Source organism: Contarinia nasturtii, unplaced genomic scaffold, assembly GCF_009176525.2.
Source record: "Contarinia nasturtii isolate CC-2019 unplaced genomic scaffold, AAFC_CNas_1.1 Cnas_scaffold_350, whole genome shotgun sequence".
NCBI classification, from domain to species: Eukaryota; Metazoa; Arthropoda; class Insecta; order Diptera; family Cecidomyiidae; genus Contarinia; species Contarinia nasturtii.
This window is the reverse complement of record NW_022197705.1, coordinates 5,067,720-5,093,738: the sequence shown is the minus strand read 5'-3', so window position 1 is coordinate 5,093,738 and position 26,019 is coordinate 5,067,720. Positions and strand designations below refer to the sequence as shown.

General features: G+C 34.3%; 2 protein-coding genes across 4 annotated transcripts in view; both read left to right on the top strand.

The window, feature by feature from the left end:
- Nucleotides 1–966: 966 nt before the first annotated feature.
- LOC116338156 (allantoinase) lies at nt 967–3,108 on the top strand. The gene is made up of 6 exons (XM_031763242.1): nt 967–1,246; nt 1,346–1,497; nt 1,594–1,855; nt 1,919–2,070; nt 2,135–2,475; nt 2,575–3,108. Exons 1-6 carry the CDS (start codon nt 1,097–1,099, stop codon nt 2,904–2,906), a joined length of 1,389 nt encoding a protein of 462 aa, XP_031619102.1. The 5' UTR covers nt 967–1,096; the 3' UTR covers nt 2,907–3,108.
- A 692-nt stretch (nt 3,109–3,800) lies between these two features.
- The window catches only part of LOC116338275 (cGMP-dependent protein kinase, isozyme 2 forms cD4/T1/T3A/T3B), a 43,762-nt gene continuing 21,543 nt past the window's right edge, over nt 3,801–26,019 (top strand). The window contains exons 1-3 of one of the 3 annotated variants that reach the window (XM_031763412.1): nt 3,801–4,839; nt 16,413–16,882; nt 16,962–17,554. In XM_031763412.1, the coding sequence (XP_031619272.1) occupies nt 16,472–16,882; nt 16,962–17,554 (1,004 nt within the window). In that variant the 5' untranslated portion in view covers nt 3,801–4,839; nt 16,413–16,471. Of the gene's footprint in view, nt 4,840–10,997; nt 11,108–16,412; nt 16,883–16,961; nt 17,555–21,398; nt 21,510–22,730; nt 23,571–26,019 lie in introns of those variants that run through there. The other 2 variants (XM_031763413.1, XM_031763414.1) reach the window with 2 other exon arrangements.

Here is a 26,019-nt window from a genome sequence, read left to right as displayed (position 1 = left end):
CTTGTACAAAGTTCATTTCATTACAATTCATTTTTACATAAATCCAATAATTTTGTGTCAAATCCCTTATTACATTTAAAATGTGTGTATACAATTGCCAGCAAACTTCGCAATTTTGTGGTTTCATACCGAAAATTGTTTATATAACCATTGATTTCTCCTTCAGATGGAAAAAGAAAGGAAAAACGAGAACGGTACAGAGGAATCGACTTCAAATTGTACACACATAGAGAAAATTCGAAGGGGCGGAGCCAAAATATTAGCAAGTACACAAACCAAATCTTTTTAATTCATACTGTGAATTTGACGAAATGTATCGTTTTCAATCCGTCTACCGTACAATAGTTTTCTACTTTTTTGACAAATAAATTGGAAAACTTAGAACTATTTGGATTTGAGGTTAGCTCCTTCGCCAATAGCATAAATATAGTCAAAGGTAAAAAGACTTCAAGAAACACTTTTCAAACGATAAATTTTGCCATTGAATGGTAACCTTCTCCATTCACTTTATTCAATGTAGAAATGGAAATGGAGTTGGTTTATAATAAATAAAGCTTACGCTATGAATGTATTTTTGTTGCACATCTAAATTCCAAAAGTTTTACAAGTAAAAGAAATGCGTGAGATGTTACAATGTTTGTGACTATTTGTTCAACCTCCGACTTATTTTAATTAATGGAATTTTCAAAAAGTAGCACTTTGTATAAGTTGTAGCAAATGATAACGGCAATCAGATTGCTTAATAAAATAGAGCTATTATTAGATTGAATGTATTCCATTTATTATTATTGTTGTAGATTATTCCTTGCGCTATCAATAATATACGTTCCGTCTTTTTCTCAATCTTTGGCCAATAATACCCTAATTATCAACTGTACTTTTGATAACCTGAACAATTCTGTCTCACATAAATGTGCATAAAATCGTCTAGACCGTTTTATAGCCGAAGATTGTATGTGCAATTGCGTTCAAAATTTCATTCAGTATCAGACGTTTGTAGAAATACCATCTTTTTCACTCGGAGAATTACTTTTAAATCTTTTCTTTTTTTTGTTAACGTAATTACAATTGCCGGTTAAAAAATTTGCTTTTAAAAATGGTGCGTTTGTTCGTAAGTGATCGTATATTTATTGATGAGGATCTTTGTAACGGTGGTATTGTTGTAAATAACGATGGAAAAATTGAAGAAGTATTCAAAGATCCGATTGAGGTCGAAGAGTGGTTGGATGCAAATAGTCATACTGAGGTAAATATATACGATTTTTCGGATGAAATATTGAAATATGATTACAAATATTTAATTCTTTTGTTCACAACTTCCCTTTTATTTTTTCCCAATAATAAGTTGTACGACTATACGAATCTTGTAATAATGCCTGGTCTTATCGATACACATGTACATATAAATGAACCCGGCCGGACTGCGTGGGAGGGTTTTGAGACGGCAACAAAAGCTGCGGCCGCTGGAGGCTTTACCTCGCTAATAGACATGCCGCTGTAAGAATACAATTTGATTCAATAAATTTGAAAGAGAGAAGTTTTTCGAAATGATTGTAATATACGAATTGAGTAATCGTTCATGTTTGCATATAGAAATTCAATTCCGCCAACGACAACCGTTGAGAATTTGTTAAAAAAACAAAAGGCAACCATTGGAAAAATTTGCACTGATGTCGGTTTTTGGGGTGGACTTGTTCCGGGCAACGAAAACGAATTGAAGAAACTGCTTCAGGCAGGTGTCGTCGGATTTAAATGCTTTTTATGTCCACTAAGCGATGAATATTTTAATAGCGTTACCGAAGCAGAAGTTGAACTTGCCATGAAACATTTGGAAAATACGAATGCATTGGTTGCTGTAAGTCACTTAATATTAATTATTCTTTAAATCATGAAGTGATCAATTTACTTTCGCAATCAGTTTCATGCCGAAAAATGCGACGATGAGTGTTGTGATGTTGACGAAAATAATGGTGATATTCATGATTTCAAAACATATTTGAAAACTCGACCTGCTTCCTTGGAGCTCAACGCCATTGAAATGATAACTCGCGTTGCTCAGAAATATAACAGGTAAAAAAATAATTTTGAATCGAAAAATTCTGGAAAGATTATATAAAAATGATCAAATTTCCAGTGTTCGAATGCATATTGTTCACTTGTCATCAGCTGATGCATTACCACTGATAAAAAAGTGTCGTGAAATTGTCGGAAATCGTTTGACAGTCGAAACGTGTCATCATTATTTGAACTTCACGGCTGATGATATTCCCCAAAAAGGCGTTGAGTTCAAATGCTGTCCACCAATTCGAGACGCTAATAATCAAAAACAACTTTGGAATGCTTTAAAAAGCCGCGATATAAATATGGTTGTGTCAGATCATTCACCATGTCCACCGGAACTCAAATTCCTTACAGATGGTCCAGATTTTGGAAATATGATGAAAAGCTTTTGTGGAATTTCTTCCGTTCAATTTGGTAGGTCAATCTGAAAAAGTTAAAAGAACGATTTCATTGAATGCTTCAAGAATTCTTTTAAACATTTTCAATAAAATAAAATGTAACAATTTCAAATAGGACTATCGGTGTTCTGGACCAGTTGTGAGAAACACAACATGGATATAAGTGATATGGTTCATTTGATGTCAGTTGAGCCGGCCAAAATGTGCGGATTTGAGAATCGAAAAAGTAAATTAGCCAAAGGATACGATGCCGACATGTGTATATGGGATCCATCAGGTGAATTTGTTGTTACACCCGACATCGTTCACTTTCGCCATAAGGCCAATCCATACATGGGGAAGAAATTAAAAGGTCTTGTTCATGCAACAATTGTTCGCGGTAATTTTGCATATCGTCGATCTGACAGAGAAATATTCAATTTTGTTGGACAAATGCTCTTGAAATGAATTCTTAAACATAGATCAATTGATAATTTTCCTCAAATAAGAAAAATATAACTTCTCGAAGATGTAAGAAAACATACTATCTCATAAAAACAACTTAACCGTCTCCATTTAACCGCCTTGAAAAAGTTCCAATTTATAATTTAAAATAAAAAAATCAAATGTTCAGTTGGATTTAAATAAAAAATATCAATTTCGAATGGTATTTTCGGTGATTATGGTTTTACTTTAATTCAATATTTATTTCTTACCGAAAAAGTGTCCGCAAAAAATTTATGGATCCATATTTATTGAGGTCATTTGCTAAAGATTCTTTTTCAGCGATAAAATATTATCACCAAAATGCGATGAATCGCATGTCATTCCGTACAAGTTCAATTGCTCATAAATATACAGAGACATGGAGAAAAAAAAGTTCGAGAGTAGTGAAATAATAAAATAAACAACGAATAGGACCGCATTGACGTTACGACATAGAAAATCGACAAGGTAGGCAACTGTTGTACATAAACAGAAATAAAAAAACACGTAATTCTCTGTCAAAATGTCAGAAAAATAGAGTCGCATACAACCAATACAACGAAACTGAATAAAATCGGATCGCAGAATAGAGAGCTGGAATCACACAGCGCGATGGTTGCGTGAACGACTGAATGTTGGTTTGAGCTGTGCATGTGATGGTGATGTTGTCAACGTTTTGTTGCGTCGTCGTCGAATGCGCAACTACGTTTTAAGTTGTTGTTTTTTTTTCTTCTTCCTCACACGGTGTGCGCGCACATTTATCTCGTACCGTGTACAATATGAAATACAACTACAACGAAACGAAACCACTATCTGAACGTGTGCAACGCAAATACCCTCGAACCAGTGTCATTTCAGATATTCTACTTCATAGTTGGTTAGGTTTTCGATTTTATTCCTGGTTGAAATCTTAATCATCATTTTATTTAAGTGTATTTTTTTGTGAAATTCCATTGAATCGAGGTGAATTAGACTTAACCAAATTTTCTTTATTTTTAATGTGGTTCATTCGATGTGAATAGAGTGTTAGATCAATTGAGATCAATAAAGCAATAGTACTCAGATGATTGTGATAAACACCGAATATTTTGTTTTACTATTATCATTTGAACGGCACGGGAACACATTTGCAAGTGTGTCATCATCATTGAACTGAAGGTGATCGGAAAGAGAGAAATTCGAATACAAAAAGTGATAAAGACATCAGACAATGTCAATAACAGGAATAAAAAAAATCTGAAAGAAACCAACTCATAAACAATATTAACATAATTAGAAAATGATTCGTTAAACACTGACGAAAATCCAGTTTGATCCCGTGCTTACGTTTTGACAACGCATTTTATTTTGATTTCGTCGAGCGAAACTGATGTACGGCATTTTCCATAGATTATTATTGAATTTCAATTAATATTTGTCAGAACAAAATCGAAATTAAGCGACGACTTACGTGTTACTTAAGTAATATCGTGCGCAAGTTTCAAGTGTATTTGCGGCGCATAGCACACCGCATTTGCGCGTGTAATAGACACACCAGTTGAATTTCGCAGTTTAATAGCAGATCAATAAGTAACATTAACCACTTATTTATTATTAAAACGACGAAAAATAATATCACTCGAATTATTAGCACAAATAATCCATTTTTACTGAACGGAATTTTCCTACGATTTTATCAATTGTCATTTGGTGGCGTCAAAAACGAGCTATTGTGGTCATTTGAAAATCATTAGAAGTATTGGCGATTGATTTTAAACGATTTTAAAGTGCAAAGGAATATTGAATTGGTGCAAGACACATTACAACGCAACAAAAAGGCAACGGATCGAGGATACGAAAACCGTACCAGTCATTTGACTCTAATAGTGCTAAAAATTTCTTTTTTGTAATTTGCATGATAGAGTCCATTCATAATGTAAGTGAAAAATGTTTTATTTTTAGTTATTTATTTATACAAATACTGATTTTTCTCTCATTGATTTGACTGTCAAACGACAATTCAAATAGACATGTTGATTTTTATGAGTGATTATGTTTATTCAACTTTCCCTAAAATCGAACTCTTGGATGCATATTTTTTTGGATTTTTCTTCGTCGCTTCAACCTACTGCCAAAATAATTCAACCTACTGCCAATAAATAGAAAGCATTCATAAGAATAAATTGACAAAATTTACGTTTAATTTGTAGAAACAAAGCCAAAACTTCATGAATGCACACAGTCGCAATGACATATATTTGCGCCATACAAGCGATCGCCAGTCAACCAAATAAGAACGTCGATATAAATATAATATTTAAATTGGCCATATATTCATATATCCATATAAATTTTTAACAATATAATGATGCGCTCGCTCGATCTATTGTCACATACAAATTGTATATTCCGTTTCGATTGTCATTGTCGTCGTCATCGTTGTTGTTGTTGTCATTTTTTGTTCATCTAAAAATAGATGCTGTTCATTTTAATGCGGCACTGTCGTATTAGTAGTGTCGATACACGAAGATAAAGAGTCAATGTGCTGTCTCTGTTTTAGGTTAAAAAATCATCGACACAAAAAACAATACGACGAAAATTTAAATGATTGTTTGATTCTGTGACGTGTTGGTATTTGTCTAAAATTTATATTTCGTCTCCTTAAGGTTACACAAATATTGAATTTGTGGCATAAACAAAAGTTGAAGGAAATATCCAACAAAACTAAGAGCGAAAAATATTAACAAATGAAATATATTTCTGGAAATTTGTTGCTTCTCCGCACTGAATGTGTTCGCACAAAAGTCTTTCTTTATTTCTTATACAGCATGATCATCGTATTTCTTATATCTAATGGAACAAATGACGAAAAACCAGATAATGATGTAGATTATGGAACTTGACAAAAAAAGCAACAACAATCACAAACAAATAATACGAATTCTCGTGCCGTAATTATGCAAAGAAAAACAAAGGTATACAGAACGGTTATGTACGTACGTAAAACCATGACGTGCGAAACGGGACGGCCTGAAAGTGCTAAGCGTTGCGGGAACCATGATGATCTTATCCAAAAAGGAAATTACCATTTTCATGTGTTGCTGGTATTTGTCGATTAGTCGACAAATTATTTCTTCTTCTTTTTATCACTGTATGGTTAATGCCTCAACTACGTCAAATTGGCGGCTACACTGGTTCTCTCTTTTGCTAAAAATAACACTGCACACATTGACAACAGTTTTTTTTTTGTTCCGTGATGTGTGACCTTATCACGGTGTGCAATGCGCAAATAGATTTTTGCATTTCATGTACAATTTTTATTGCATTCTATATATAATATAATAATTCTATTGAAGAGCCTTCGATTGGCCACGAATAGACTTTGTATTTTGCATGTCTATTTTTATCATGCTTTTCATGTAATCGAAAAACTGCAACGAAACCTTTTATTTTCCATTGAATATTTGTGTGTCTTTTTGTTTTTTCGTGAAAAAAAAAAGTTTATGATTTTCATCGTTTTATCGTGAAACGGTGTCCACCGTATTAGTCTTGCTCTATCTCTCTCACACTTTCTCGCGTTTGCTGGCGACAACTCTTATGATAGCAAAGCAACAGCACAGCAGTTTTAGCATTCGCAAACGCGTTTGTATATATATATATATTATTGATACGCTCTCTTGCTTTATCTCATTGAATGGCACTTGTTCTATTTTTAGATTCCAGTCCGTTCGCTTTGTTTGTATACTGTGTGTGTGGATATATGTGTTTCGGTGCGATTCAATGTACTTCGTCGTCGCGTTCGCGATATTCGTGCTTTAATCGTGATAATATGAAATAGAAGAATGAAAATAAAAACTCGGCTCTTGCTTCGAAACGCGCACGTTATGAATCGCTCATAATCATAAAGCTAGCTTCCACTATCCTCCATAAAACAGCTTTAATTGTTTTATTTTTGAAATTCGCATAGTTTTTGGTAGAATTCACGCGATGTGAGAAATCGCGCATGTAAAAAGAAAACATCTGGTTCTCGATTTAATGCCAATTCTCAATTTAATGTCAATTTGCGCTTGCTACTTGATTTCAATTTAAAAGATGCCTACAAAAATGGTTCAAGTATGAAAAGACACATTTACACGACAAAATGCCTCATATAATGTAATCAACCTAAATGTCAACCACAACGAAAGTTCTATACATACAAAAGCGTACAAATGTGCGGCTCGAATCACACATTTTGGTTTATTCCATGTGTATATCGGTCGAGAGAATAAAACATCACAACACTCATAAAAACGGAGACGATCGCAAGCGCACGTAGACGGCGCAAACCCGTTTAATCACTACATACACCATAAACATTCTTTGATATTCATGTGTGATGGTCGATCGTGCGATTTGTCAGTGCATGCGGGTTCTATTTTTGCGTCATCATACGATCGCATCGCTTCATATCTTGGCTGAATCGGCTCACATATTTCTGGTTTGTATTGGTTTTGTTAGTAAATAAACCCAGTCAATGGAAACAGCAATAGGTTTTAATTGAATCAGAAAGAGAACAATAGTTAAGCACGTGTACAATTGCAAATTACACGCACGATTTCATGCGTGTGTAGGGAAACAATTGAGCCAAAACCGCGTTGTCACTGATTAATGCGACATTTGTTTATTCAAAATGAAACGTATGCGACCGATAACAGCTTGCTAAATATTTTGTCATGTCATCATGTTTTCTCTTCAAAACAAATTGAACAAAAATTCCAATGGCATTGTTGCTTCTGCCATCGTAAGTTCGCATTGCTTTGTACGAAATTAACGCAGTCGATAATGATGAGTAATAAAAATCAAGTCATTGGCCAACGCGTTTTCGTTGTTTAGCGCGGCCAATCAATTCCGAAACATTCGTTGTGTTTACATTAGCAGCTGTACTCGTGACTTTCATTAAATCGGTTTGTTTATGGAAAAATTGGCCAGTTTATGAACCTCTAAAAAACCAAATAGAAATAACATAAAAAAAGCAACGTTCAAACAAATTATCTCTCGAAATAGAATGATTAGCGCCAAAAATGGGATAAGACGCACAATGTTGTATATACACAATATGGTGGTTAGCATCCTTATTACTGGATGTAATTTGTGCTAGAGAGAGAGAGAGAGAGAAAACAACAAATTTTGTACTGTGCAAATTCTTGTGTTGTTTCGTTTTCGATTCACGCCGTTCAAAGTGCTAATTTATTCTTCACTTGTTACACACTGTGTGAATATGCTCAATATTATTTGTTTTTCTTTTGAGCAATAAAAACTGATTTTACGGCCCCATGTTTTTTTTTCGTAGCAACACCAAAATTGCACTTCTATCTCTAGTGTTTTTTTTTTCGCTTCTCTCTTTGTACACTATAAAGATGTGTGAAAGATAATGAAAAAACAAACGGCAACCACTCACAGAAAGTCGTGTGTGTATAGAGAGCGCATATGGTGTAATGTAAACAGAAAAAAAAACCGTACAAATTAAGTAGATTGTGCGTTGATTTTATTTTAGAATGTGAAGAATATGCCACAGAAAATCACATGACACAATGAATGTGTGTTACAATTTTTTGTTGTTGATATAGTTTTGTATTCGCTGATTAATCGGCGGCTGCAATTGCTGTACTATCACCAGCGATGTATGTGTGTGTTTCGCTGTGTACGATCGAATGAGATTCTGATCTTGGAAACAGCCAGTTTAATCAGCTTCGACACATGGAAGAAAAGAGAATTGGAACCAAGTTGGAATTTAATGGAATGAACAACAAACATGGAAACATGAACTTTGTATATTAATGGATGGCAATTAAATGGTTTTACGCTCTTTTTCTTTCCTTCAGAAGGAGCTTAAAATATGATTGAATAAATTGTTGAACATAACACTAACCTTCTCTATTTTTCTCTCACTCAATCCCTCTTTTTCTCTTTCGATCTCTCTCTCTCTCTTTCTCTCTCTGCCAACATGCAATCACAAACTCAATGATATCATACAAAAATCGGTCGCGGCTGACGTTGTCGTAATTTCAATCAAATGAGAAAAATAACTTAGATTGTTTCATCAATGTATTTCACTCTCATCGCGTGATACAAACCATTTACTCTTGCACGAACACAATTAAAATGTTTGGTCATGAATGTTAAGAAATCAACGAAAAAAAAAGTCTCCTTCCGTAGATGATTTTGATGTGACAAAGACTGGAGACACTACATATGGCCACTGATCGCGACTTGAAAGAACGAATCAATTGTTTGAATTTTTCAATTGAATTAAATTGACAATATCTCAGTCTCCCTCTCGCGCTTGCATGTATATTACAAAGTTAAAGCATTCCAATTTTATGGCAAACAACAGTCAAAGTTTTATTGTACAAAGTAAAATGGTCAAACATGAAATTCCATTACACTTGTATTTGCCACTCAATTCATACAGTGTTTTATGCCATTTATTGACTCAGTACCTTTTTCAGAAGCTCGATTGGATTCGGTTTTCATTTGTGGATTTTTCTAACTGTTCGAGTGCCGTCGAGTGCAATTAATGCGATCGAAAGAAACCGTAGTATAGTAATAAAATCATCGTGCAAATATCATAAAACGTAGAAATGACGACGACAATGAGGGGTTATGACTTTATTGAGCATTATAAGTTATAAAAGTCAATCTCGTCATGATAATCATGGCTCGTGTCGACGTGACACAAAAACCCTAAATCTTGTTAATCCTTTAGACTCCAAGTTGACGTAAATTTTTCTGCGAAAAAAAAAACTCATATAAGCCCAAGAGAAAATACTCCAGAAGAGGCCGACTGCATGGGTAATACAAAATGTAAATGGCCAGATCGTTTAAGTTTGAAATCATGGAAAATCGGCGCTTCGACACATCGTCGCCGAAAAAATGACTGGTTTCCATTGACTGAACAATTGGACAATCAATTATATTCGCGTCGAACACAATTGGAATTTTTACGATAAACAGTGACGATCAATACAATCACAATCGTTCATAATTTATTCTGACAAACGACATCGCGCCCGATCGAGAGAGAAAAAAACAGGCCATGGATATAAAATTGAAATAGATTTATTGACATGCAAATCAAAGAGAAGAAATGCCAAATGAAAAATAAATTATATGATATGCATGTATGTGTGTGAGAGAGTGAAGATGTTCACATTGAAATAGTTCAGCTTCGGTCTAGTCTTTGATGTTCACAGTCACAATGATTCGATCGATACACTAAGGAAAATTACAATACGCAAACAAAAATTATTTCTGCGTCTCGCAGCACAATGTGTGCAATATGCTGCCGTTTCAAGCCCCCATTTGTGACTGAACTTGTGCCTTGATTACATACTGTCTATGTGTGCGACGTACAGTAAATGAGAGAAAAAATTACACCAAACAATCCACCACAATAAATATACTAACGAGAGAAAGAGAACGAACCGACTGAAAACATGAAATTGACAAGCTTGTGAGCTTTAACAGCGCGCCCGTTTTATTTTTTTATTTTTTTTCGGTATCGGTTTTTATTGGTTGCCTTTGTATTGGCTCTGTTTTTCCTTTTTTTTAGCACCCAGTAGTTGCTATTACTCACTTTGCTGTGTGTATGCGATTCTCTATCTCGCTCTGTCTTGCAAGGCAAAAACACCAATGGTTAAACAATAATAAAATAAAAATGCCTTGTCGCTTTTGTTCGGTTTTCAGTGCATTTTCTACACTTTTACTGTGCTAACCAAAACCGCGCGCGCTAAACAATCAGTCAGTGGTCTCGCGCGCGCATCGATTGTTTTCATTTTTTCTGATGTGTGTTGGCTTCGATCATACGTTTTTCGGTTAAACGTTTTCTTTTTCTTCCGTACAATCGTCAGATTGAATTTGGCTGTGCGACTATTTTTATCGTCATCATTCATAGAGGTGTAGAAATGTTTTTTTTTATTCATCGGCATTGAAAAAATTCGTTTGAGAAAAAATACGTGAAAAAAATATTTTTTGTGACATTTTTTGCTTTCGTTCTTATTTATGGAAATAAATTCCCAAACAAACACCAATAAATTGTGTTTGTCATTTGACTTTACAAAAAAAAAAGAGTATATTATCATTTTTTGACGTGAATAAACAAGGATACCAAACATGATTTGATCACATAATTAACCTTTAAAATTTCATACTCGATTAAAAAGGTAATGAATTATCAAGTATGTTATATTTTAGAGAATTATTAAATGAAAAAGAAAACGGTTTTAATCTACCAGATATTAAGAAAATGAATTGAAAAGAATATAACAAATTTTCCACAAAAATGAAAAAATTCAATCGAAAGAAGTAAATCTATCTGTCTATCACAGAGTCTGTAGAATTTCATCAGTTCGAAAGTGTCAAACGATATATGATTGTTGCATGAAACGTGATATTAATCTCGATTGATATTTGTTTGTTTATAAAATCGACATCGCAATATTATTCAATGCAGAGGCTCATTTAATGAACGTCAAAGTCTTGGTATAAATCAACAGGATTGTGTTTAAGCTTAAAGTGTGAGTGGGATGCTAATTTTGAAGAATATTATGAGATTGAGTATAGTTTGAAGCTTTGCTTTTCAACACGTTGCAATAATTAAGTGGAAATTTGTTTTTATTTTTTTTCCTTTTAATCAGTTTATTTTCTTCGGTTGATTGAAATCAAAACAAATGGCAGGAAAACGGAAACCAGATTGATTGAAGTGATGATCTTTTTTAAATTCACGTCGATTTTTGATGTGAGACCTCCTTTTGATGTGAAGAATAATTTGTTCTGCTCACTTTAAGCAAATTGAACTGCTGTTTTTTTTTTTTGAATTCATACTATCCGACGCTTGAATATTGTGTCAACAGAAAAATTGTGGTTTATTACACCATTGATTGGTGTGTTGCAAAACACAAGCATTTACAAATAATAATTATGATGGTTTTGATATCAGCTTACGATTATTATCTTATTGAAATGACTTTCATTATTTACACAAAATCATTTAGATAAGATAGATGTGGTGCTGTAAAAATGGTGTAAATTACGCTGTCACATTATTATGGCATTTTTAATTGGCAGTTTGCGTTTTTGATATTGAACAACTGTTTCGATGCGTCATTTAGAAAAACAAAACATTCTCTGAGATTTAGATCGAATTTTTGAATTTGCTTCGGCGTCGAAGAAAATCGCGTAAAACGACACTTTTTTCGCATTCTTTGTTTCGTCGCATCGAAAGTCGGTTGTCATTCACTTAATGTAAAAATAGACATGGTTTTGCATGAGATGTGTGTCTAGAGGGCAACAGAAAATACACTATTTCATTAGCAAGTCATAAACTGAATAGAATACACATAAACAGACGAATCAACATAAACTAATGTGCATTTCTGACGCTCGATTGTGATAGAGAAAACGTGCAAAAAAACGACAGATGAAGAGATAAATGGACAAAAAGAGTTCGGCGTCTGGTGTCATGTGCGATCCAATGTCATTATCGACATTATTTTGAATCATTAATGGACCCCCTTAATTATACGAATTCATAATTTTTCGACTCTCCCCGACATCTGTAACAACCGACCAATACACACACATTCATTAAACGATCAGACCAGCCAATTATCTTTGGTTTTGCTTTCCGCAACTAAAGAGAAAATCACTCGTAATCGTGTATCAATAATAATAATTTGTCAATGAAATAAGAAATATTTTGTAATTTTTACGACCTGCTCTTGCGATGGCAACTGAAAAGACAATTGAATCACAATTTGTACTCACACCGCCGATCAAAAGGGGTTAATTGACATTGAGCACAAATACTAATACTCTGCTGTGCATGTGCAATTTCAGCAGTCACAGCGCCATATGCTCATTTGTAATTGAATTATTTAAATTTAGAATTTTATTTAAATTTTAGCACAGTTTTTTGTTGTTGTTGCTTTTGTTCGCTTATTTGATGCATCGAGAAATATGTGCGTATGTTTTTTCTATGTCAAACGCGATAACCGGACGAGACAAGCACAACAAATATATACATAATTATTTAACACGCTTGTAACAAAATTCATTTGTGAAAATGCCATTTGATTCGCACAAAAATGTGCTGTGAATTCAATCGCTTTTAATTAATACGTTACGAATTCGAAATTGATGAGAAATTAATTGAAACGACCGATTGCAAATGCAATACGAACGAATTGCCTATTGGCGACTGAGAGTGTATGTATAATACGATAGCATTTTAAGCGATGGACTCGATTCAATCGAACTGCACGACCTTTCCGATTTCTAGTAAATTGTATTTTACTTATTTATGAATCAAAATTTATGAAAACGACATTTTCATTCAAATTTATGTTAAGCCAAGATATAACTCTCCTAATATTTGTGTCAAGTGTTTCGCTCGCAAAACAATTGCATTTCGATTCAACGGCATACGAGTAAAAATTTATACGAACAAAAAAATAACACATTAAATCGGTTATAAAATGGTTTTTTTTATGTGCAAAAGTCTCCGAATGGCACATTTTACCGCAGAACGTTGATTGTATCACATATATCATTTGTCCGGTCTCGAAAATATCAAAAAAAGCATATTTTTACTAGTCAAAGTTTACAAAAAAAAAATTCATTAAAACTCATACACATCCAAAGCGATTCAAAGTGCAGAGATTAGATATTCGTCATTTGATAAAAATTTTGTTTCTTTCGGATAAACATGAAAAAATAAACAATTAGCAGTTTTGAGTTTAAATTTAGCGCAAAAAATGCGAATATTTTTCATTGCAAATGGTATCTGTTAACAAAATACCACCTGATACGATAAATCGAATAAAAAATACGTGCTAAAATTAATTAAACCGAACTTCATCGTGACCAAATCTGGCAACTTGTCAGTTTAAATTACAATGTAAGCGTAACAATAATAAGCGACTATTACAAAATAAACGGAACCGTGGAATATTTATGTGTGATGTGTGTGTATGTGTGCCACGAAGTGGGAATGAAAAATTATCGTAAAATTCCAGTTTTATTTATTTGACCCGTTGCGTCACAATCAACATCAAAATATCGCAATTTTTATGGATTGTAAACTGGGAGCGTGAACAATTGACGGGGGCCAATTTAAAATATAATGAGCCATTTAATTAGTTCGATCGTCCTTAAACTAAAACATGGGAAAGAACAAAAAAATCGACTTTTATGCTCTCACAAAAGAATGACGAATTACGTCGGTGTGTCACTTCGTATTATCTTCGATATTGGTTCGTTGATTTTGAGTAAAAATGACAATAATTTCAGAGGAAATGTAAAAAAATTAAAACAATAATTTGGCATCGTCAGTCAATCAAAACCAGAATTATTGCCTGGAAGTGTAGGAAATGTACCGAAACTATAAAAAACAAAAAAAATGAGTTTCATTGTTGTTGAATTGGAATTTTCATGGATTTTTATGATCTTGTTTGCCATTTAAAATAATAATACCGTGTCATTTGACATTTAACGTGGTATGAATAGTGCAGTCGTCAGCCTCAGCCCAAGCCTATGGGCCGAGTTCAAGAGAAATGACAAAAGGAGCAAATTGAAAGTGTAATTCAACTCTCTTTTCATTCGCTGCTGCATTAAACCATTCGGATTATGTTTCAATGACGAGCAATGGCGAATTTTTCGAAAATACACCACAAATCTATTTTTAAACACACGCAATTTCAATTGTGACCCTCTTTTAATTAGCACCATTTGAACATTTGTTTGCGATTGAACTTTTTTTTCCGCGATAAATCGTCTTACTTTGGAACGAACGAACGCACAAACTTCGCCAATTCTCCTAATTACTACATTAGTACATTTGTTAATTTAAATAAATGTGTATGACTGAGAATAGGTTTTCGTTGTCAATGAAAGTTAGTCATTCGATGTGACAGCGGCAATATACACTACAAACACTTTGGGAAAATATTATGTCGGTTCATGGAAATGAAAAAAAAAAAATATTATAAAATACGAAAATATATGCGCGACATATTCAAATTTGCCGTTTAAGGTCAAATAAAATGGCTGTCGTTTTCTCGTTCCATTTCATTCACATTTAAAATCGGCAAACATTTGACGTCGTTTTAACTACATACAGGCTACATATTGAAACTTTACGACAGACCAACCATAAACAAATCGAGTTTTGATGATCACACATAATTCCATTGGGTGCGCGTCGAATTTTCTATGGCAGTTTGGTATCAAATGAATTTTTCAACATAACTTTAATTAGTTGGCGATTGAATGCGAACGCATTATATGTATGCCCACAAAATACGCGTCTGATTTATCGGACTTTTATTGTTTTGATTATTGTCGTTTTCTTTTCAATTTTAAATTGCTTGATTTCAGTGACAAAAAAACCAAAACACACGAACACGCGCCTAGAGAGAGAGAGAGCAAGACCATAATATCAGAATAGAACAAAATAAGTTTTGACTGTTTCATTTCATTCGGCACAGCAAAAAAAGCAAAAAAATTGTATCAAAACACAAAAGAACTGTATGAGCAAAATAACAACTCAATTATTTTAATGGATAACGACGAAGGAAAACAAATAAAATGTTATAAATACATCAGTCGTTGCACAATGCTAGTTTTATTATTGTGTACAATTTTTTGATTAGTTTATAGTGTCGTCAACACTGAGACAGACATGGCATACTGCCTGTGTGTGGATATCGAACAATGACAATGTGCCCGCTTATAAAATTCACATTCGTTTCGAAAATAATTCACAATTTTAATTTAACAATTCTAAAAATAAAACTCGCTGTTCTCAAGTACAAGAGCCACTATATTGATATTGATCAATTGATCGTGTTGCTTCTATTTTACATTTTTTTATCATTAAAATATACAAATTGTGGTGTGTGCCTATTGCAATATTTAATTGATTGATATAAACTCAATGTGAACAATTTGCATGAAAACTATGCACACGGAGCACTTTTGAATGTCTCATCTTGTTCACATGTATTCGTTCCTTGTCGCAGAATATTCTCAAATTCAAATATAGCGTGCAACTACACAATAAAATAAATAAAATTTATCGCTTTTCCTCACTTCATTTGATCTCGTTTGGCAAAATAAACTCGCCGTGTGTCTATTTCGAAATGTGGATTTTTGTGTAAATATTTTCCCAAGTCAAAATCTTTTACATATTCAATTACGCATTTCATGAATGACTAAAATAAACAGATGCTTTCGTTGATCATGGAATGGCAATTAGAATCTTTCGTTGCAAAGAGCAACACACGTCAATCTATCGTCAATGCTGAAATAAGATTTCCAAACTTTTCTATTTTTCATTTGATAGAGTAAGTCGAGTAAATCGAGTTGTGGTTAAGAAATTGGGTTAGAGTACATTGAGTGTAGTGAATAAGAAATCTATGTCCTTCAATTTTTTGTTCATATTGATGTTTTTGTTGTTTCTAATTGCAGGATTTGCGGTACGATTTTCGTTTTTTCGGTGTGCACGGGAATTTGCAAAAATTTCGTTAATGCGCGTGTGTTTTGATGGGCTGTGTTTCGCAAGTAGGCGAGCAGCCGCTGTAGACGAAGAAACACAAACAGTGTCAGAGTTCCACGACACCGGTGGAGGTGGACATACAAATCATATTTACATCAGCGACACATTATCCTGTAATCCAAACATTAACAATACCAATAATCCAACCGAACGAATTCAGTGCGATTCATCGAAAGATACCACAGATTCCAGTCACAAAATTCATAAAAATCATCATTGTTCGACCACATCAACGACACGCTCAAAATTGTTATCGCTTTTATCGCTCAATAATTTGGATCGGAAAATTTTCTTTGTTCGTCCGAAAATGGATTCACATGACGTACCACGCGTTCACAGCACATACGATATAGGTTTAGTTAGTAGAAATCATAGTAATAATGTGAGTGTCCATTTTCTTCTCTAGATAACATTTGAAATGACATTTAATTTTCATCTTTTTGTTTATTTTTCACTTGCAGACCAATAACAATAATAATGATTCAACAAAAATGGATACAACACCGACAACCATAACAAATACAGGCACCACATCAACGTCGGCGGCTATCAATTCCTTTATCGTTGACCCGAATTTAAACGAAATGACAACGTGCGATTCGTCGTCTAACGATTCGCCGACTAACTTGCCGCTCAACGAACAAATCGGCGATCTGTGCGTGAGCGGAACAGGCAACCAAAATATGGAGCAAAACAATTCAACAAATCCATTTAGTCAAACGGTTGCAGCGTTTAATACAGCAAATTTATTAAGTAGTGAAGAGCATTTGTTGCAAGTGATTCAAATTAAATCGTCTCGAATCAATGATCTGGAACATTTGTTGCGATGCAAAGAAAATGAAATTGCCGAGTTAAAAAGTCATTTGGATAAATTTCAAAGTGTATTTCCATTTAGTAGTCGGGGTGGTGGTGCCGGTGGTCGAAAAGGTGGCGTACATGGTGGCAATGGGTTCCAACGGCAACGTGCCCAGGGTATATCAGCTGAACCGCAAAGTGAAAGCTCGATTCTGGAATTGCTGCATGTTACATTTCCTAAATATGAAAAGGATGAGCGGTAAGTGCACACATTTATTATTCACTTTTTTCTGATTTATTGTTTATTTTTTGACATTCGACTTTTGTTTGTTCCGAGATGAAATTAATCGTTAATCAGCAAATCGAATCACATTTAATCACGCACTTTCACAACAGAATTACCTTATCGCAATTCATGAGTGCAAACAGACAGTATCTTTCATAATAATGTTTCGTATTTGTTGTTGTTACGTCAATGCCATTTTGGAGCATTTACATTGAAACAATACACATCAAACCTGATTCATTTCGTTTGCGAATGCGAAGGATTTTCTCTCAATCGCAGTTCAACATTGTTGCCATTGTACGCGCAAAAAGGGCCAAACAGTTAATGTGCGCGATGTGCAATGAACTGAAAAATGCTGGTCTCGTTATTAAACTGGGAAATTTATTGCGATTGTTCATTTGCCCTCGACGAAAAAAAAAACATGTTTTAAGTTCTAAAATTTGTGCGCCTTGATTAAAAATCTATTAAAAACATTCTACAAAATTCACCAGGTCGATTCAAAATGATAGTAGCGTGATTTTCTCTTTAAATTATAACGAAATTCCGTTTTAAAAATAGCACATTTTTGGCTTCGCTCGATCGTGTTTGATACTGATGTAAACAAAACACGTTATCACATACTTCATTTGGCTTGAATCAAAGTGTAAGCATGTGAAAACGATATGATTTCAACATTTTGAAATAATTTAAACCGCAATAAAGCCAAAGACCAAAAAATGCCAAAAAAAACCTACATGGACTCGGGCAATGATCGTTTAAATCAACGTGATTTTATTATGAGCAGCTTCCTCTCAATTTGATCGGATTAAATGCCGAGTAATATATATCATTATCATGGATTTTTGATGCGGTTAAATAGTTTGTGCGAACATGCACGCACCGACCTGTCAGCACTTACCGAAACGTATAGGCTGCAATTTAAGTTTCATCGTGTTTGAAAACAAACCAAAGCCTCAAAACCACTATACTGTGACAGAGTGTGGAGTCAGCGCACGCGATTCAATATAAACACGTATTTCTCACTATGCAGACCATTTTTGGACTGCATCAGAAAATTCAATCGAAAGATTGGTTGACGTTTTACCTAATTCGAGAAAAAAAAGCCAATATGAAAAGAGCAAAAAAAACGACTATCTTAAATCATGTGAATTATATGAATATGACATTTTAATTAGCTGCTCGATTGATATTTATTACATGCAGATAGGCGCGTACAGACATGTCGAACAAAATCAGTTTGCGGATCGAATATGTCTCGATCTCTTTCTTCTTCACTCTACATCTCCCTCCCGCCTATCCTTCTCGCTTTTTTGTACTGCCTTGTCTCTGTCTTCAGCGTTCGCGATCGTTCCTTAAATTGAAAAAGTCCAAATCTAATAAATAATTTATGATATATGCATGTTGCTCTTGCTAATGATTTTATGCATTGCCTGCATGCTCCCAATGATATGATTTGTGCAATTTTGCTCGCAAATACGTGCATTTTTTCTCTCTTGACTTTTGCACCGTTGATCGAAGGAGAGAAAAAAGATCGAACGATATTATTTACATTTCATTTTTCGGTGCAATTAATTTTGACGCCGTAAATCAGTGTCGAATCGACACTGTCGATTGAAAACGGTGTATTTCGGCCGTTTCTCACTTTAGAGAAGCGGTGAATCTTGCACATTGTCCGGTAATTACACCGTTCAGACCTTACATAGTAGTCCACAAGAATGGAATTGTATACAGAAGTTACGTATGCACTCAATGTCTTTTCCATCGTTTTTAATATCAGGGAGACACCAATGTAATTAAAGTTCATTCTCATTCATAATAAATAATGTTGAGCGCGCCTTCAATTTCAACGTGTACGCCATACTGTCGTAGGTCAAAATCTCAACCGATTGAACAAAAACTGTCTGGTTCAGGCAAGTACTACGATTTACCAACTCTGCGATGCATTTTATGCTCTTGGCCATAGTAATTTAAATGATATCTGTGTGGTGTATGCAGGCAAAATGTGAACAATGAACGCACTACATCTGTGGGCCTCATTCAACAATATTATGATACAATTGTGTCGAGACTGTAAACATGTTGCCGTTTTTCGTAGCTCATATAATAATTAATATGTTGCAAAAGCGAACATAGCAGAACACAACGGCGACAGCGAACAAAAAAAAATTATGCGTAAAAGTACAGTTGATCCACGCAAAATAGTCCTACATACAGTCTTTCCCTTTCTTTCTTCTCTTGTTTCTCTCATTCTGTCTTTCCGCTCGCTAATCGTTTACTATTTTTCATAGATTATAGAACAAATGATCAATAAAATACGTTATGACCGCTGACTTTTACTTTTTTCGAATGTTAAAAACGCAGAAATTTGCTCTTAGTCTAATTTATTTCAATATTTTCTCTCTCTCTCTCCCTCTCATTCTGCACGAGAACCTAAAGCCAATTTAATTGAAATTGCACGCGTAAAATAATGTGACTGTTGCAAAATCTATTTGATAAATTACAATCGAAACTGAAGCAGACAATTATAAATAGCATTTTTATTTGATGCTGTCGAATTCATTTTCCATTTTATATTTTGCCGGAGCAAACGATTGGCAGCCATTGATCATTTTGCACTTGCATGTCAATTTTTACAAAGTGCACGATAATCTCGGAGGGAAAAAAATGTGAATCAAGAAAACGAATTTAATAGACATCGATCAAGCTTCGTCGTTCGTGTTATTCGAACATAAATGCGGCCGGACAACGATCAGAGTTTGATATAGACGTGTATGTTTCAAGAACACAGTTAATAAAACGATCTCGACAATTTACAAACGACAGTTAAGCAAACTTATGATCCATCTCACTCTCTCTTTCTCTCACACTCACTCCACTCTCGAACAATCTTTCTTTTTTACTACCTTACTCATTCTCCCAGCGCACACAAAACGTATACATTGTTGACAATACACGCAAAACCAAATGAATTTTCTATGTACACAAATGTATTTGGTTATGCTATGTAGGCTGTTCACCTATGTATACAATGTATTGAGCTCACGCGTTTTCGGGGGACTTTTACATTCTAGCCAAGTATAAATCATTTTTCTTTGCTGTAATATGTGCAAATGATCAACCGTGAAAATGTTGTGTGTAGTCATGTCATGACACAAACATTCTTCCTTTTTCTCTAGAACACACATTCACTGTACTGCTGGAATAAGTAATCGGTATCCAAAGAGATTTCGTTTGCTACAATGTGAAATCGCAAACATCGATGTGTTGGTTGAGAAGTAGCCGTTTTGTTTACATTTGTATTGAATTAAGATCTATTTGCCGCTATACACAAGCCACTCAATGTAACAACAGCAGCTGAATGCTTGAACAGACGAACGAATAAAGAATGAATAAAAAAACACATCGCGCATTTACATTGACTGACATAGTTCAACATTATTTATCTATGTCTCTTTTAAGACAAACTCAAATTATTTAGCGCACCTTACAATTCAGTATGATTTAGTAGCTGCTGCAGTTCGCACACATCAAACACACATATTTTGTGAGATTTTTTTTTGTATTTTGTTCGGTATTACTGCGATCGTTTAACCTTTAAACAGCGTTTGTGAAGAAATCCAAATTATAGACAGAAATCCAAAAAATTGTTAGTCACGTACAAACAGTTTATTCGTTTAACTTCAGTAGTATGTGCATTGGTGCGTCAATTGTGGTCATCATATAATTTATGAGACGATTAATTGATCTAATAAAAACCGTCACTTTTGTTTATATTTTGGACATAGTTTAGCGTTTTATTCACATCGCAGTTAAAATAAAGGAAAAGAAACCCATAAAGTTCGTGCGTGGTGTTGAGTAAAAATAGAACGGTTTCATCTAATTTTGCACGGTTTTGAAATTGTTTTGGAGTTGTTTTTGGCATCAAAAGGTCTATTGGTTTAATGATACAATTTGCTCAGTTCGTTGGCGTTGAAGTGGCGCGACCGAGCAATGAAGACGTTTTCTTGTTTAAAAAAAAGAAGATTAAATTGCAATAAAATAAAAATTACGTAAATAAAATGCACACTCGGTGAAAATGATTACACATTCGAGGTCGGCCGACTTGAGAATTTTTCGTACAAACGGGCACTTGAGCTTCTTTTCACTCTCTTTTACATTCTCTACAGCCAACATTTGTTGTTTCTTTCTGCAATTCTTTACGTCCGTCGAATGCAATAAAATATTCACAGCCGTTTTTTGAGGCACACCACTTTTTTTCTTTTGCGTTTTCCTTTCTAATTATAGACAGATCGACGAACAGATGCATATTCATCATAATTTGCCAGAAGAGTGTGTCGTTTGTAAGTTCAAAAATCTACGTGTCTATAAATAAACGATGCCAGTTTTATTGCATGCACGCAATGCAAATCAATTTTAAAGGCCGTTGGTTTAATATCAAAGCAAATCGTATCGCAATGATTCATGGACGTCTTCAAAACCGATTCCATGTTTAACACATCATGTTCAATGCGGCTGTAAAAATATAAACAAATTTATGAAAATATAGTTCAGGTTAAATCAACTGAAGCTCTTTCTCTTTCTCTCTCGATACTCGTTTCCAAGCATGACATAATTTGCAACAGGTGCCAAACATAAACACACAGACACACACACACAGCGATTGGAAAATATAAAAAGCTATCACGAACAAAAAAAAACACTTGTGAATCGATTTAAACGCTTTGTTTTGACATTGGAAATAAAGATCCCCAGCAGATCGATTTTGCGAATTTTTACGTCATGTTCGCTATACCATTTTTGGGATAAAAATAACAAAGAAAAAAGATGTCTTGTGATATGCTATCGAAATCATTATTCAAACGAAACTGACAAACAATTGAAATAGAATAAATATTTCATCTTGAGTAATCTTATCGCCTTGAACGAAGCGTAGATAGGCATTATCAAAAGCGAAGCTAAGAATAACAATATCAGACGACTAAAGTACTCATTTCCCTTTCGAAATTGTGTCATACCACTTTATTTCGTCAGCTACTTCGAAGATCATTTGAAAAGCAATTTTCCCAAAGTCAATGCAGACCATTGAAATCAATTCGCCTCAAACGCCAATCAATTTCAAATTCAAAGCAAATATTTAAAAAAAAATCAGTTTGAAAATCAAGACATTTGAATGAAAAGTTCGTGTATCACCGAGAAAAACTTAAATCGTAATTGTGGCTTTATAAATGAATCGTGTTAAAACTATGAGTGCATCAAAGGTGGCCGTTAAAAGTCCACGACATTCAAAACGTGACGATGCAACGGTGTTATCGTTGCGCGAAGAATTGCAATTGCTGTATAAATCGTTGCAACACAAAAACGACGAATTGATTGCCCTCGAGAGAATCATTCTCGAACGTGACACAACTATAAATGGGCTGAATAAAGAGTGTCAGCGACTGATGTCCGGTGGCACTGGTGGCTCTTCTCCAACAGCAAAACGAAACAGTGGCAATGCGCCAAAATCATTCTCATCCAATATTGAAACGGATCGAATGGCAAAACAAAGTGAAATCGCATCGGAACGCAGCGATGCATCGCCGCTCGCAAAAACATCGGACGTTGAGTTGATTCGTGAACAAAATGAAACGATCAAAGAATTAAATGAGAAAGTATTGCGATTGTCACGAAATATGAATATTGTACAACGTAATTTGGAGGGAAGAGAAGAGCGTATCCTTGAATTACAAATGGAAATTGACAAATTTCGTCAAGTGGTTCGACCCATCACACAGGCAATGGTCGGACAAAAGAATAAATGCAATTGTATGGAAGAATGGAATGATTGCATCAGTGGAATTGGAGATTGGTCGCCGGGCATTGAATCAACACGTGTTTTACCCGTGGCCGAACCACGAATGAAACGACAAGCCATCAGCGCCGAACCACTTTCAGCACTCGCTCAAATATCGGAAGAAGACGGTCTGGTGCGAATACCAAAATCCAGCTTGTAAGTGATAATCGGCTAAATTTCAAGGAAAATTATATTACAGAAACAAACACATCATCAGGGTCAAATACACAATTCTCACACCCAAACACTCTGATTCTCTAATTAAAAATGAGGAAAACACACAATGACACACACAAAAAAAATGAACACGGGTGTTAATAAAATCTTTTCAATACATCAAATAATATGATTGTAATTAGAGCTGCCGTTTATTTGATTTATATACACAATTTAGAATGTATGTTGCGTTTGCGTATCTTTCGCCTGGGCGAAACAAGTTATTCTCTATCATTCCTACTGCTGCCGATTGCAATTTTCATTTCAATCGCTGTCGATGTTTTTTTTTTCGTTGCGTTTCGTTTGTCGATCAACCGATTCGATTAATATTTCAACGAAAATGAAATATAATTAAATTGTGACATTGTCACATCAAATCCACTTATTCGATTTTAGCACGTATTTATTGCGAGCTCACTTGCGCCAAATGACATTCCGACACAATTCATATCTGTTTTTTTTTTGTTTTTTCAAATATATTTGACGACAAAAACAAACATACACACATACGAATTTATTAGACTCAAATTCAAAACCAAAGTGTTGAAAAATATTATAGATTTGGGTGTGAATGTCAAATGGGTGTTTGTTTTAATCAATAAATCATTGTTTTTGTGTACTCATTTTCATCGGCTGCGATTATTGTGGTATGTTGTGCCCACTGACATCGTCTGATGAAGATAGATGAAAATCTAATTTAAATTTCAAATCATATTCACGTTTTTGTTAAATATTTCTCGTCATCTAAATCACATTCTCTACATTTAAGTCATTCTCAAATTAATTCATTCCACTTAGTCGAACCAATTACAAAAAAAAGTCTTTGTTCGAAGTAATGAGATCGCTACACTTTGTACCCGAATACGAAATCGGAGCTACTATTTGTTAATTCAAATCAAAGTTAGTGAAGATAATACGGACTTGCTGTTAAGTTCAAATCTTGATCCCTTCAAATTAGTACCACCGATTCAAACATCCGATTTCAAAATACAAAAATTCGTAATCTTAATTCAAACATGCCTGTATAATCCGCCATTTTTCATAGTTTTTGAATTGAACTCAACGTCACAGAACACATTGATGATGATCTTTTTGTTGACTGCGTGTTTAATCTGATTTTGAAATCGGAGCAAAGTGAAAACTTTTGTTCGTATCTTGTTGCACTTGTGCAGTTTGTACACTAAATCAATTGTGTAAAATGATGAAAATAATTAAATGAAATTATTCCGGAGTGTTGGTGTTTTTCCGTTCCATGTGCTCGTGAGTATACTTGACCTACGGTGTAATTAACACAAAAAAAAAATAAACAATACTAATTGTTTATAATTACATACTTCCAAGTGCTTGAAAACATTTATTTGTTGTTGTTGTTTTCACAATTCAACATTTATATGATATCAAGTACAGTTTGTCTCATATTATGACTCTTTGTAAATCACCGTATTCAATCAATTTTATATTCGACATGAATCTCTTGATATCAATCAATCCAAAATGTACCACCTTGTGCGAATTAAAAAAAAGTACGATTCATCTTGATGTGATGATTAACATGTGGTATTTATCTGGCTCGGGCAATCTGTCGCTTTGCGCGTCTTTTTTATAAACATTGAGAAACGATTAAAATTACAGACTCGAGACAACTTTCAATCAGTTTCACATGCACAACTATCGACGTTGTTTTCTTTCATTTTTAAACGAAAAGTTTTTTTATTAATCGAAAACTAGGGGTTGACACGGATCTTGGAATTGGAATCTCATTGAATTTTTTCCGACATTTCTCTGAATTTTGCAAAAATGTTGTTCATGTAAATTTTCGAAATTTATTGAATAAAGAGACCATACCCGGGGCTCCTTATGGGATCACACTTCGGATGCCATTTTAAAGCAACAGTTGTTCCATCCCCCAGATGAAACGCCACATACAAAAAACGGTTCTATGAAATGTGGAGACAGCCATGCTGACTCCGTCAATATAAATATGGATCGAAATGTGAATTCGAGTATGTCTTGAAACTATCAAGAATAAAAATAACGAATAAAAAAACTGTGTGATTAAATTAAATTCAGATTTTGAATTATGCAATTTATTTCGCAATAATTCCGAATGCGATGAGAGAGAGAAAAAAGCCCACTAGCGGCAACTTCTTATGAAATATAATCAATGCGTTGTAGCCGACAAAAAGCAACGGTCGTTGTCAATTTGAAATTGCATTTGGGAAACGATTTAAAACGGCGGTTTTTTGCTTTGCAAGTGTTATTGTCGTTGTCAGTTTTGTTTGCTCTTGTCAACCACTTCGAACTCCGAATGTCCGATCTATGGTTTATACGCGTGAAAAAAGATAGTTGCGCATTCATTTTTTTATTCGTCTTTTTCTTTTGACACACA